The sequence below is a fragment of the Aethalodelphis obliquidens genome, unplaced genomic scaffold (genome assembly GCF_003676395.1).
Source record: "Aethalodelphis obliquidens isolate GAN/ISIS:26980383/991018 unplaced genomic scaffold, ASM367639v1 scaffold1, whole genome shotgun sequence".
In the NCBI taxonomy this organism is placed as follows: domain Eukaryota; kingdom Metazoa; phylum Chordata; class Mammalia; order Artiodactyla; family Delphinidae; genus Aethalodelphis; species Aethalodelphis obliquidens.
In genome coordinates this window covers 31,876,791-31,892,217 of record NW_020837945.1, presented here as the reverse complement: position 1 = coordinate 31,892,217, position 15,427 = coordinate 31,876,791, and the positions used below count along the sequence as shown (strand labels likewise).

The 15,427-nt window shown below is 37.6% G+C and overlaps 1 protein-coding gene across 8 annotated transcripts in view; it reads left to right on the top strand.

Moving 5' to 3' along the window:
• ROBO1 (roundabout guidance receptor 1) overlaps positions 1-9,493 on the top strand; it is a 396,160-nt gene extending 386,667 nt beyond the window's left edge. For 6 of the 8 annotated variants that reach the window (XM_027102621.1, XM_027102591.1, XM_027102582.1 and 3 more), the window contains 2 exons: positions 5,963-6,156; positions 7,608-9,493. In XM_027102621.1, the coding sequence (XP_026958422.1) occupies positions 5,963-6,156; positions 7,608-7,622 (209 nt within the window). In that variant the 3' untranslated portion in view covers positions 7,623-9,493. The remainder of the gene's footprint in view (positions 1-5,962; positions 6,157-7,607) is intronic. The other 2 variants (XM_027102632.1, XM_027102610.1) reach the window with 1 other exon arrangement.
• The last annotated feature ends 5,934 nt before the right edge of the window (positions 9,494-15,427 follow it).

Genomic DNA, 15,427 nt, shown 5'->3' with positions numbered 1-15,427 from the left:
AGTATCAGAACATTGCAAAATAATCTAGGTATAAAATATGAAAGCACTGAATTAAAACAGTTATGCAAATTAGAAGGAGAAACAAGCTACATAGGCATTTCAGAGGTAGACCTTATAGGACTTGGTGACTAATTGAATGTAAAAAAGTAAAATGAACTAATGAAGTAAAAGAAAAGTTACTCAGATGTTAACTAGATGGCTCTCTATGACTAGTGGAACATAATTGTATTAACCAATGTAAAGAAGAATGGGGAAAAGGAAAAAAGTCTTGTGGAAAATAACTTCAGTTATGAATGGATTAAGGTACTGACAAGAACACAGATATGAAGAAAATCAATAAGAACTTAGAGAACTAAGTTTAAAGATCAGGAGAAAGGTTGTAGGTAGAGAGTGGATTTTAGAACCAGCAACACAGAGGTGAAAATTGTTTGAATTACAAAAGCTAAATTATCTTGCAGTGAGTGATACGGTAGATAATGTTTAACAATCAGTTCTCTGGAAAGAAAACAAAACAAACCTCCAGTTTGTAGCCATTTGCTTACTTCTGTTGTGTAATTACTCCCAAAATGGCTACTTTCAAGCTACTAATATGAAATCAGTGTATGTGGAGTTGGGAGGAGACGAGTACAGTGAGCTCTTATGAGAACAAGTGAGCTCTCTCCAACACACCACAGTCAGAGATGATTGTATTTAAAGGTTACCCATGGGGAGAGGGAAAGGGGGAGGGGCAGGATAGGAATGGGGAATAAAGAGGTACAGACTCCTATGTATAAAATAAATAAGCTACAAGAATATATTGTACAGCACAGAGAATATAGCCATTACTTTAAATAGAGCCTAATCTATAAAAATATTGAATCACTCCGTTGTGCACCTGAAACTAATATAATGTTATAAATCAACTACACTTCAATAAAAATACATACATACATACATACTTACATGTTCGGCAGAGGGACATTCTATGTAGAAACTGAGGTGGATCTACCCAGTGATATAAAATAATCAAGCTATCCAAGCTAGAAATAATAGTATCCTAGAAAGAATGGAGATAGAAATTTTAAGATAGGAAGGAATATAAAATGCCACAGAAGTGAAAGGTGGGTGTGAATGGGGGTGAGGGTGAGAGAATGGGTGGAGGACACACCGATTTTACAAAATGTTTTTTGTGGGTTTTATTTAAAAGAACTGTTTTTAGTGGAGTAGTCAGAATAGAATCCTGCCTGTAGGGGGCTGGAAAGTGAATGGAAGTTGTGGAAGGGGGTGATAAGTATGGGCTCTTCGCAGAAGGTTGGGAAGAAGAGAGGTCGAAGTAGGGTTTGACAGGAAGGCAGAATCTGTGAAAATGTTTTAGGATAGTGTATTTGAACATTATTATAGAATAAGGAGAAGAAACTATTTAGGCAGAAGAGATACAAGAAAAGGAAGGTGATTGATGAAGGAATCAGGAAAGAATGATGGGGAAATGAATCTTAGAAGGCTGTAAGTGCACTTTAACTACAACTGTATTTTCAAAGCTGTACTTTGGTAAGATTAGACATCAATCTATTGTTCTATTTACTACGGGCATCTGGTCATTAGCAACTTCCTTTCAATATGGAAGACAGTTTCACTTTGTTCTGTGACAGAAGCCTGAATCCCTCATCCAGGCATGGACTCAGCTGTGAAATGATGGTAACACTGTGCATTCCTATGTGACCGCAGAGTACTTGGTGACATCACCACAATCTGAAGTTTGAAAAACTTTGCTTGTTTTTGTCAGTTAAGCCAAAGGTGATCTGAACTTTTAACTTTGTGTGATTATACTCCAAGTAGTGATTCATAAATTATGAAATTTATGTCTGGCTGAAAGTGCAGACCAATTTGCTGCTCACAGGCAACCTTCCTCCAAAGTAAGCTCAATTCTTCAGGAGAAAATTTTACAACTCGGAAAGATCTTGGTGTATGCATAATTAGAACAAAGAGATGAAATTATGTGTCTTTTAATTATCATTTCTGTACATTGCTATAATTTTAACCTTCATAATTCAATTTACATTATTTATAATAAAAGAGGCTCCCTGATTTACATGTGTAACAAATGGTTATTTTTAATTAAGGAGAGTGGTCTTCTAGACTTCAGGGTCTGATATTTTTGCTGACATTTACCTCAGTTAGTTCAGTTTATTTCTACATATATCAAACATCTACTGTGTTATTAAGCATTGTACTAGTTCTGAGATTTTTGCGGAAACATGAACCTTGACCTCAAGGAGCTTATAGTCAGAGAGGGAGACAGGTATCTATAGATTCACAGGTACACTCATATTTTTTTTTTTAACGTCCTTATTGGAGTATAATTGCTTTACAATATTGTGTTAGTTTCTGCTATATAACAAAGTGAATCAGCTATACGTATACATATATCCCAATATCTCCTCCCTCTTGCGTCTCCCTCCCACCCTCCCTATCCCACCCTTCTAGGTGGACACGGAGCACTGAGCTGATCTCCCTGTGTTATGTGGCTGCTTCCCACTAGCTATCTATTTTACGTTTGGTAGTGTATATATGGGCATGCCACTCTCTCACTTCATCCCAACTTACCCTTCCCCCTCCCTATGTCCTCAAGTCCGTTCTCTGCATCTGCGTCTTTATTCCTGTCCTGCCCCTAGGTTCTTCAAAACCATTTTTTTTTTTTAGATTCCATATATATGTGTTAGCATACAGTGTTTGTTTTTCTCTTTCTGACTTACTTCACTCTGTATGACAGTCTCTAGGTCCATCCACCTCACTACAAATAACTCAATTTCGTTTCTTTTTATGGCTGAGTAATATTCCATTGTATATATTTGCCAGATCTTCTTTATTCAGTCATCTGTCTATGGACACTTAGGTGCTTCCATGTCCTGGCTATTGTAAATAGAGCTGCAATGAACATTGTGGTACATGACTCTTTTTGAATTATGGTTTTCTCAGGGTATATGCCCAGTTAATGTTTATGGTGCTCTGATACTTGAGAGTCCAGAGAAGAGAAAATTAGCCCAGTCTTGTGGGAGATGGAATATAAAGAAAGACTTCTTGGTCTTTCCTGGTGGAAATGACCCATAAGCTGAGTGTCCAGGATGGGTGGAATTTAGCTTAAGTAAGAAGAGTGGATAGATTGTTCTGGCAGAGAAAGTCAGCATGAAAGGTTGAGGTACATTGAAGAGGCTATAAGAAATTCAGTATTACTAGACATTAAACATGGTAAAGTGGTAAAAATGAAGCTCTTGCAGTAAACGTAAACTTAAATCAGAGAGAGCCTGTAGTTACTATAAAAGGAAGGTGGCTGAGTAAGCCGGTTTAGAGGGAAATAACTTAAGAAGCAGAGACCTGTTAGAAGATATTTTCAACCCCCAGAAGAGATGTAGAGAATATAAACCAAGCTGTGGGAGCAGGGATGAGTGAGTGGGAAAATTCAGGAAACTTCTTAGAGTTAAAATCATCCTTACATGTTATATAGTTGAATGTGTGGAAAAGATACATTTTAAGGGTTATGGGAAGGTTTGTTGGAAGGGAGGGAAGATCCTGAAATAATTCCAGTTTTCTGTCTTAGGTATCTTAATGATGAGTGATGTCATTGGCTACATTAGGGAATACAGAGAGGGAAGAAATCTCAGAGAAGTGGACATGATGAAATCAATGTTCAACATGTGGAGTTTGAGGGACCCTCAAGAGGGAAGTGTTCAACCAGGCAGAGTTCAGGAAATATAAATTAATAACTCATCATGATGAGTTAAAAGTTAAGCCACTCATTCATTCAATCAGCATACTTACTGATGGCCTATTCTATGTCAAACTGAGAGCGTATCAGTACACAAAGCAGAGAAAAATATCTGCCCTCATGGCAGCTGTATTCTAGAAAAGTTTACAATATGAGAGAATGGATGAAATCACCCAGGGTGAGTGGAGAAAAAGGTTTTTCTGTACACACACACACGTGTGAATGTGCGCACGCTGGACCAAAAGCAGAAACCTGCAGGAAGGGCATCAACATAAGGGCATCTGCATAAGAAGAACCCACAGAAGATTGGCCAGGAAGGAAGGAGGGATATAGGAGCTAAGAGAGTAGTCATGTTTAAATTGATAGTGGTTTTCAGATGAAGGGCAGTGACAAGTCCAGAGACGTAAGGGCTGAAACATGATTAGCATTATCAAAGTCAACAGTGAATTTTCTCAGTTTCCTTGTAGTAATGTGGGCATAAGTAGATTTCAGTGGGATACAAAGTGAATGGGAGTTGTGACGACCAATATTGAGTCCAGGTTGCTTTTCAAGAAGCTTTGCTAAGCAATCAGTAGATAAAGTATTGATTTATGTAGAGCACAGACTTAGGGGAAAGCTTTTAGCAAATGAGATATTTTGTCATAATGTAGTTTGTCAAAAACTAAATTCAGTAGAAGAAGGTGGATGAAACAGGGACTGAAGACGAAGGTCACAGAGGACCAAGTGCCGTGAAGCTAGGGTGCAGGTGTAGTGGTCCACATGGACTGTGAAACCCCAGAGAGTCAGAAGTCTGTGTCAAGAACTAAAGTTGTGATGAATAGAACAGGAAAAAGGTATCATCAGGGTGGACTACACAGGCTACATAACTCGACTGCTTGGCCCTCACAAGAGGAGGATGTTTTTGTGGAGGAGCAGTGATTTAGAGCTGGTGTTAGTGAGCTAAAGGCAAACCTTCCTCCTTCCACTGCAGCGAACTGCAGTGGAAACTTTAGAGGAAATCAGATTTCATTCAGGTAATGTGGGCCGTAGAGGAAGCTTTTAGAAGAGGAAAACAAAAGGGCATGAGGAAGAGGTTTTGTTTTGCTTTTTTTTTATGTGTTTGGTGTCCAAAGGGTAGAATGGATAGGCTTTGGAGAGAAGCGAGCAGTCGGAAGGTGCATCAATAGATGCAGCCCCAAATTTAAAGCAGTATGGAGCTAGAAATTCAGGAGACAGTACTTAACTGGAGTGGCTTGTTTGTTTATTTATTTATTTATTGGCTGCATTGGGTCTTGTTGCTGCATGCAGGCTTTCCCTCTAGTTGCGGCGAGCAGGGGCTAGTCTTCATTGCGGTGCACAAGCTTCTCATTGCAGTGGCTTCTCTTGTTGCGGAGCACAGGCTCTAGGCACGTGGGCTTCAGTAGTTGTGGCACTCGGGCTCAGTAGTTGTGGTTCACGGGCTCTAGAGCACAGGCTCAGTAGTTGTGTGGCGCACAGGCTTAGTTGCTCCGCGGCATGTGGGATCTTCCCGAACGAGGGATTGAACCCATGTCCCCTGCATTGGCAGGCGGATTCTTAACCACTGCGCTACCAGGGAGGTCCCCTGGAGTGGCTTGTTTTTTGAAGCTAGCAATGATGTCAGGCTTTTGAGAATCAGGGTTTCACAATTTAAAATATGATGTTGAAATGGTAGTTGGCATCTAGGAAGTGAATCCGGGCTTGGCTCTGTTTTGGTGATTCGAGAAGACTGGGCTTTTTTTCTATCAATGCCTTATAATTCCTTCATAATTTACATAGGGACATATTACAATGTCTCACTTGTTTTCACATCAACACTAGCAGCTCCTCTGAGTGTAGATACTATTATCACTTTTTTAGAAAAGTTGAAACTAAAGCCTAAAATAATGGGAGATCACATGGTTAAGAATAGAACTGGAAGCCATGTCTGACTCCAGGTTTGGGTTCCCTCTTTTAAGGATGTTGATCTCAAGTGAATTTGAGGTAGACAAGAGCTTATGAGTAGAGTCAACAAAAATCCCAACCACTACTAGGAAAACAGCAAGGTTGTTATTTTCATTTTCAAAAGACATTGCTGCCTTGTTCATTACTGTTATAAAGTGTCCTCATTTATTCCTCAGAAACACTGATGTTTCCCCATTCAGAATTACAGACACAAGTGATACATTATACAATGAAATGTACAGTGGTGTTCATACACACTTATTATATTTCATTACACAGAGGATATTCTACCTTACTGTAGACCTACTTTTCCGACATCAAATAATCCCAGAGATCCTAGTTCTTCAAGCTCAATGTCATCAAGGGGATCAGGAAGCAGACAAAGAGAACAAGCAAATGTAGGTCGAAGAAATATTGCAGAAATGCAAGTTCTTGGAGGATATGAAAGAGAAGATAATAATGAAGAATTAGAGGTATCTATAATTTTTTTTCAAGTTTCCCAACATTAGACTAGTTTTTATATCAGTCTCAAAGTTAAAAACATCATCAGTCTACAGAAATGTTACTGTTTCATCACAAACCCTGTCACTGATGCCAGCAACTGAAATTCTGAGAATTTAATGATTTTTTTGAAATGTGTTCCAAAGTTTTAAATGGTAATAACAGCTTCTTTTTAGGTCTTAAGGTTCATATTTATCTGTAACTATTCACATAGGAAATATATATGGCAAAAATGTTGTTAGGATATAAGAACTGTTGATCTAGGTAATTATGATTCATAATATTACAGTAGGTTATAAAAACCCAATAAAGTGACAGAGTTATCAGGTGTGAGTGCGGGTGTTTTGCCTGTGTTACCTGCCACCCTAGTGATCACTGGAGTTAATCAGGATGACCTGGCCAACTCGTTCATCTTCAGTCTTTTGAAAATGGGAACCTGATACTTGACACTGACCTTCCCAAACTTCTTGAGTCAAAGATACACTCCTTTGTTGGAATCTATAGGTAGTGTTTTAAGATAGAGTTGGCAGTAAATCACATCATATTATAAAATCATCTCCTGTTTTTAAGATTGTGTTTTCATCATTTAATAAAAAAACAAGCTGGGGACAAATTTATCTTACAAATATATTTAATCTCAAGCAGATTGTTTAAGTTGAGTGTTAAACTAAAACTTTTTATAATAGAAGATGAAAAATTATAATTAATTATGTCAAATTGAATTTTCTATAATGCCCAATATATCAATATTTTGATTTTGAGGTTTGGAATAAGAAGGCTTTCCTGGGGTTCCCTGGTGGCACAGTGGTTGAGAGTCCGCCTGCCGATGCAGGGGACACGGGTTCGTGCCCCGGTCCGGGAAAGATCCCACATGCCGCGGAGCGGCTGGGCCTGTGAGCCATGGCTGCTGAGCCTGTGCGTCCGGAGCCTGTGCTCCACAACGGGAGAGGCCACAACAGTGAGAGGCCCGCGTACCGCAGAAAAGGCTTTCCTTTTGCAAATGCTGTTAGAAAAGTTATTTTTTAGGTTGTTGATTGTTTTTCTTCAGAAGAGCCCTTTTGGGGAAAAAAGTCATCATAGACAACCTACTACTTAAAACCAATAAAAATTGAGCTATAATGTTGAGTTGAGGCTGGGGGAGTAAAGAACTTGGCCTCTTCCTTCTCCTCTCACCCTGTGCCACACCTGCCAACACCCAGACACTGTGTGGAACACAGTTTAGTACTTGTTAGAAAACTATTAGATTTGCTATCAAAACCAGCTAAAATTGACAAATTAATATGTTGCCATGAGCACTTTCTAGTGTAGCTAGTTAATGAATGAAGAAACACAAATTATAAGAATAAAAGCATATAAATAAATATGAAATAGGACAATACTCTAAGATTTATTTTAAAATTTAACAAGAACTGATCTCTTACAGGAAACTGAAAGCTGAAGACAACCAGAGAGGCTTGTGAGATCTAATGTGAAAGTTATCACTCAAGATGCCTCGTGTCTGATGACATATGACGCCAGATAAAATGTTCAGTGCAATCAGAGTGTACAAATTGTCGTTTTTATTCCTCTTATTGGAATACCATTTTTTTTAAAGTTTATTGGGGTTTTATTGTTGTTGTTTGATCCCTATCCTTACGAAGAACCTCCCTATTCCCCTCACTGTTGGAACAAATCATTACACCTTGCTTCCAGCAAGGGAAGTATTTGACTTCTTGCTTCAGTCATCAGCCAGCAGGAGAGAACAAAACAGTTCTTTTGCATTTTGCCCCTGAGATGTGGCATTGCACTGCTTATATACCAAGCCAATTTACAGCAAAATATTGATCAAAGATACAAAGTTGACTAATCAACCTCATGTCAAGGGCTCTCAAGATATAATTTTTCTATAACCAACTGCTAATGCAAACTAAAACATAACTTCATTTTAACATGATTTTAAAATCAGTCTTTCATACCACCCTCTGCTGGGAGAAAAAAAAAAAATACGTAGCAAATGCAGAACAACCACAAACAATTTGAATGGAGTAGAAACATTGTAAATATATACTCTTTGCAACCCCTGGTGGTACTTTACTTTGTCTTCATTTCAGTCATTGAAGTATATTCTTATTGGAAATGTACTTTTGGATAAGTAGGGGTAAGCCAGTTGGATATCTGGTTGTCAAGTCATTGTCATAAGTCAGCCTAGCAAAAACCTTGTTCTATTTTTCAATCAAAAAGCAATTATAAATGCATATTACAAACAAATGGATGTTTTTAATGACCAATTGAATAAGGACATCCCTATCTTAACTGGCCTAAATTTCTTCTGGTAGTGTCAGTTCAACTTTCAGAAGTGCCACTTAAGGAAGTTTGATTTTTGTTTTTGTAATGCACTGTTTTTAATCTTTTTTTTTTTTTTTTTTTGGTTTTAAAAGCACAATCACTAAACTTTATTTGTAAACCATTGTAACTATTAACCTTTTTTGTCTTATTGAAAAAAAATGTTGAGAAGCGTTTTTAACCTGTTTTGTTAATCCTCTATGTTTGTATTTGGAATATTTGAATGATGACAGATGGTGAAGTAACGTGCATACTTTATTGTGGGCCATGTACGCAATGGTTCTTACTTTTCCCGGACTTAAAGAAAAAAAGGTTTAAGTTTGTTGTGGCCAATGGTGAAACTTACAAGATTTCCTTATAAGCTCAAATAGAGGCATTACTTGCTTTGAATTGCCAAATGATGCCCTCTGACTGTAGATTTTTATGATCCTTTTTTTGTCATTATATAAATTTCATTGACTTTATAATTGGTGCTATTGAAGAAAAAAAATGTACATTTATTCAAATATAGGTATCAGGCCTGACCCCACTGGAAAACAAAGCCAAACAAAACTGAACCACAAAAAAAAAAAAGGTGGTGTTCACCAAAAACTAAATGTGTTCATTTAGATAATTTGAAATTTACATAGAAAAGGTGTGCAGTACTAAGGGAACAATCCATGTGATTAATGTTTTCATTATGTTCATGTAAGAAGCCTCTTATTTTTAGCCATAATTTTGCATACTGAAAATCCAATAATCAGAAAAGTAATTTTGTCACATTATTTATTAAAAATGTTCTCAAATACATCATTCTTTCTTGTGTTGATTTCTTTTTTTTGCATTGTGTTATCAAATGTATTCCATTTAGTCACAGAGTTGTGCTGTCTTAACATGTCACCACTGTATTATCAAATGCGTAAAAATTCTCTTTTATGAACAGCCAGGTTTTACTTGTAAGGAAAAATTCTCATTTACTTTTCTGAAATTAAAGATATAAGATGAATCATAAACTAAAAGTTAGTCGTTTAATCAGAGAGTAACTTTGTCAATATTAAAAATGTACTAAAATGTTTATGTGTGTGAATCTGAATTTCAGTTAACCTATTTCTGAAATAGTCAGAATTCAACTACGATAAAACTGACTTGTAAAGTTTGGACTACTTATGTTTTGTCAGCAAGAAAATTATGTAAATCCAAAAGGTTTATCAGTAATTATCTGCTTTCTGGTTACAAATATATGTGAAATTTTGACAATACAATACCTATCATATACCAGGTTGCATACTATTGTTCATTAGATTAAAGTTAGCATATTCAGTTATTCAACTTTGGATGAATGAAGTGGGCATCATGTCTTGGAAGTTCCAAGGGCAATAGAATTTAGTGAAAGTTTTTTTCCTATGACATATACATTGCTAAATTTTGTGTTGATCATACTTTGAAAATATGGAAAAAATTGGAAAAAATGGGGGTGATCATTTGAAATTTAATTTTACAAAAATGAAGTAACCACCAACTACCTAGAGATGAACAGGTCCATTGGTCAAGAAGTCAGTTTCCAAGCTATATCACAGAAAAAAATTTGGAGAGATATGTTTATGGCCTAATTTTTCTTTTCCTTTTGGTGAGTTGACTAAAATTAAGTTAGTCTCTCTTTTGTAGTATATGATATACATACAAATTATGTGTATCAGAGGGCCTGAGTTTGACTCCCAGTTTTGTCATGGGCTGTGTTTCCTTGGACATATCACTTAACCTCTAAGGCTCAGGTACTTCACCTGTAAATTCAATAATACCTACCTCATGGAGCTATTGTCATGATTTAGTGAATTCATGTGTATGACGTGGACTCTGTAAACCTCCAAAACAATACAAGATATTGTTGTATTTATGGACTGAAATCATTGCACACATGCTATCTCCACTTTTCACACATAGTTTGTTCCCCGTAACCTGCAAAGAGTTTTTCTAAAAAGGTCAAAAAGTAAGTGTGGTTCAAGGATGGGGGTGGTTCCATTTCCGTTGAGTAAAATTCACAGTGAAATACCTAATTGTGGAATAAATTCTTGGTGTTTTAGCTTGTTTCCTTGCTTTTGAATTCCTGAGGGCAAGGATATGACATTTTCAGCATGTATTTCACAATTCAGGGGTGTAAGCATATGACTTGAGGTCTCAATGACTAGACTTAGTGTCTATTTTGGGCTGCTCTTCCAACTAGTGGGAGAAAATACTGTCTTAATGCCAGGGGAACTCAGTTATATCTTTCTCGATCACTCTGAATATAGAGTCTGGATCTTCTCCTCTCTCCCCTCTCTGCAGGGTGGTATCAGAATTTCAGAGGCTGTCTTCATGTGTAGAAGGTGTATGGGGTCAGATGGCAGGGGCTTTGGCATTCTTGCTATCGTCCAGGTTTCCACTGATCTCCGTTTGTCAGAACCTTTACTCTGCATCCTCCTTTCCCCAAGCTCAACAACCCTCATTATTTGCTGACCCTCTCCTAAGTCTTTTGATGTAGGTTGTGTGTAGGGGACCCAGAATGGGACCTTTGTATGCTCTTCCATGCCGTCTGGGGCTCTGGAGACTGGGGTGTGGAGGCCCTTCCTCAGGGCCTCACACCATATCACTCTGTCTCCTAAACTGCTTGTCACGTGTAGGCTGCGTGCTTTGGGAGAGGGAATGGCAGCTACTTCTGCTTTATGAAGAAAAAAGCGTTGGTTCCAGATCCAGACAAGATGTGCTTGAGTTTCGGCCCCTCAAATTATTAGCTGTGTAAACCACCGTTTAAGGTAATGAATCTATGCCTTAATCTAGTGATATTAATATAATTAATAATACCTACCTTACAAGGTTGTTGGGATTAAATGAGTTGATATACGTAAAGCATATAGTAAGTGCCCAATATTTATTGGGCGATACCTGCTGCCTCTTTGGTGTTCAACTGGAAAAAGCCTCATAGGTCGCTTTACTTTCAGATTCCCCAAGCCCTAGAGGACTAGAAGGTGAGAAAGCACAGGAATCAGAAACCTCAGTGACACACTCGCCATATTTAGTTCCCTCACCTCCTATTTAATTCTCTCTTCCCAGTGAGATGGAAAGGGAGGGAGAAAGAGAGAGGGAGAGAGACAGAGAAACTGAGAGAGAAGAAGGGAGGGAGAGAGAGAGAGGAAAGAAAAGAGGGAAGGAAGCAGAGAGGGAGAAAAACTATCATGCTTATGGCTTGTATGCCAGGTCTTTAGTTTGCAAGACCTTATCTCTTGCCAGTCAGCCTTCGCTCTGCTACAGATTTCAAAAATCTATTTTGAAACCCAAAAGAGAGCGTTGAATTGCTTTTCTGTGGTAACCATTCCTTTGCATTTCTCTGGTAACCATCTCAGGGCAGTATATGTAGAAAGCCCTCTCAGCTGCCTCAAGTGGGGTGGGATAGCAGGAAATACCTTATAACAGGTGCAGCTTCTGCTAATATTTCAAAATATGATCTTGCTACGAAATATGAAAGAAAACATTAAACAAGGAGGTTAGTCTTTAAAAATAGAAATATCTTTTGTCAAATTCTAGTTTTCTCAGCTTATTTCAAGAAAATGTAGCAGAGAGAAATTAAATGTTGAAAAAATAAGGATTTGACAACGTATTAAATGGAATATTGAGCATGAGAGTGTAAAGAGCATTTTAGTGTCAAAAAGTTTTAGGGAAGTTTTCTCCAGAGAAATATGGCCATTGCCCTTTTTCTTTTCACAAAGGCGTCTGTATCATGACTCCCAGTGAATAGCCTTAAGGACCTTGTATTTCTGGATCCCTACGTGTAGTTTCTGTTTTGGTAGTGATGCGCAAGTTTTGTTTTGTTTTGTTTTTTCCATATATGAACACACGCCACCTGCAAAGTCCAGTGCCTTCTCATTAAGGCCACATTTCTGTCTGTAACACACCAAATACCCCAAGCAGATCATTTTCATCAGCGTTTTCATTTTTATTATTCCCTCGTCTTTATAAAATGACAAAACACAGAGTATTCAAATAGCACCACAAAGACAGATGCCAACACTGCCAAATTGAACTGTTTGCTTAGCACGTATCTGTCAGCTGTAAAATTCTGAATTTAGTGGTTTAAAGAAATCAACCCACAATTAACAAAAATGTAGAGTATATGGAAATGGAATGTAAGAAATTAAGAGATCTTGGGCTTAAAAATAAAAGATTTGCTCATATTCAGAATACAAGCATAAAATTATTTTGAAATAGTAAATTGACTTTTTAAGCAAATCCTAAACATTTTTTGGTTGTTCCCTTCAAAGTTTGCAGGAGGAAACAAATGTTGCTTTATGCTTCAAAGTTAGATAATCCTTTATTATGAAAATGTCTTATTCGTAACAACAAACTAGACTAATTAGCACTTTGAGTGCTATTGAAATAGTTGAAAAGTTATATTCTTTTTCTTTCTTTCTCTTTCCCTTATTGCCTATTTTGAACATTAGTGAGAGGAAAGATAACAAATGGGTATTTAAAAAATATTTTCAAAAATTCTTGTTCTCCAGAGACTATGTTTCTCAAAGTGATGTTCATCAATGTGTCTTCTGATTGTAAATGTAAATTCCTGATTCTTGTTCTGATTCTGCTGAGTCGGAATCCCAGGAGGCAAGACCTAATGATTTACATTTTGGAGACAATCCCAGGTAATTTTATGTTAAAAAAAAAAAAGTTTGAAAGCCACTTACCCTAACATATCAAATGTAAATTTCATTGTAATATATCTGTGTCTTACAACCACTTGCTGTCAGGCAACAGTTAAGATGTATTGGGTTGGCCAAAAAGTTTGTTTGGGTTTTCCTATATGATCTTACGGAAAAACCCGAATGAACTTTTTTGGTCACCCCAATAGTTTTCATTGCCTGCTATTAAAAAACATACCTCATACAAACAGACAGTGAGCGTGTGTCCAACTTCATTAATAAGGGAATCAGTGGAAAGACAAAGAGCATTTGAAAAACAGTTGTGGAAGAAACAAATATGATTGCTAAGTTAGCAAGTATGACATTAATATCTTTACAGAAGCAGAGAATCATAGCACCTCTTATTCTTTAGGTTAATCACTAACCTTCATAACTACATGAAATCTGCACCTTTATCATTTGAATTAGTAAAAAATATACTTTGGCAATTTACATTTCCCCCCCCCCCCTTAAATCAGATGAGAATTAAACAGTGACTTAGCCTTGTCTGTGGTTCCCCAGAGGCAGAACTTGTGACAAAGACTTAGGTGCTGTTTATTTAGGAATTAATTTCAGTAGATGGGAATGTGAGGAGAACAAGAGGAGAAGTCAATTTCTGTTCTTTAAAGTATGTGAAATTGCCTCCAGGGGGACCCTACTAGCTCCTCCAAAAATCATACAGAATCCCTTCCAGAATCTTTCACAGAAGGAGGCAAGCCTAGAAGTTCATCAGTTTGTTCCTGCTTCTGCCTTGAGTGCGGGCTGCTTGTGGGGTAGGGGTGGAGTGGCATGAGGTGGAGTGGGGTGTGGGATTTATCTCCCAATCATTAGTGAGCAGACCAGGTGGGAGTAGAAGACCCTGGGGCAGATAATGGACACGCATATGGCAGGTGTTTGAGATGGGAAGGTGCCAAGATGACGTGAGTCTGAACTCAAAAGAAACTGTCGCAGAGGAGTCCTCAAAGCCATATGCTAAAAGCAGGATTATTGGGAAATGTTTTAGCATGCTAGCAAAAATTAAGCAATCATCAATTTACTTTTTCTAAATTTAAGATAAATTTTCTTTCATACTATGAATATATGAAATTAGTCCTCGGTATTTATACTACTTTCACATTGGTGGAGTTCTTACCAATTGTTAGTACTATGGGTGTTGAGTTTGACATTTAACGTATTCTGAAAAAGTTTACACTATCATCACTGAAACAAAACAAAAGCAAAAAAGTATGGAAACAGCAGTGAGACATGAACTGAATCATTAGAGTAACTGTGAGCATTTTCTAACAATGCAATAAGCTTTACAATACCACAATAATTAATTAAAGTTGTGTCAGACTATACACGCACAATGCAAATAAATGCAGGTAAAATTATCAAATACCTCAGAAAAACATGAAATATCAAGCAAAGTTGAGGGTGTGAACAATTTGTGTCTGTGAGATTATCATCGAGGCACTGTTTCATAACTACAATTGGTAGCATTTTTCACAGTGGAATATAAAGATCTTCAAATCAATGGAGTCTTACATTTGATGAACTATTGTAACATTTATACAAACCCATTGTCTTAAATAAATTGGGCTCAAAATATTTACTTGGATTTGGTACTTTTTTTTCATTCCAATCTTTGGCATAATCAGTAATTCCACACGTTAAGACTGAAGTTGCACTTTGAGATTTTAGAAATTATTCTTGCATTTGAATAAAGCTCTGAGTTCTTTAATTTCAAGTAAAGCAGAGCTTTCGATGCCTCCTACTTAAGTGATTTCTACAACCTGCTCAGCTTCAGAAAGTAACAAAACTAACCTGGACAAGCAGGGCTGCTGTCCCCACCCTGCAACTCAGGGATCTCCTGCACTTTGAAGTGCCTTAAATCCTCCTCCAGTGGCTAAGTCTGGTCAGGGTGGACAGTGCCTTAAGGCTCGGTTCTGGGACCAACACGGGCCCAGGTCCCCTGCTCGTGAGTTCCATACCCAAGGAGCTGCAGAATCCAGATTTGTATCTATTGGGTTCCTCCTGGGGCCCTGCAGCTGGCCCCTGGTTCCAGGAGGGCTGCCTGGTTAGTGATTGCTACCATTGGCTGTCACATTTTTTTCATGAGATTGAGTGAGCTTGTGTTGCCAAAATTGTACTGATGTGCCTGATTTGAGGTGACTTAAATTGTTTATAAAACAGAGGTTCTGCAAAATATTTGCCCTGGCTGCCACACTAAAGAAACCCTGAAGTTAGGAAAAAG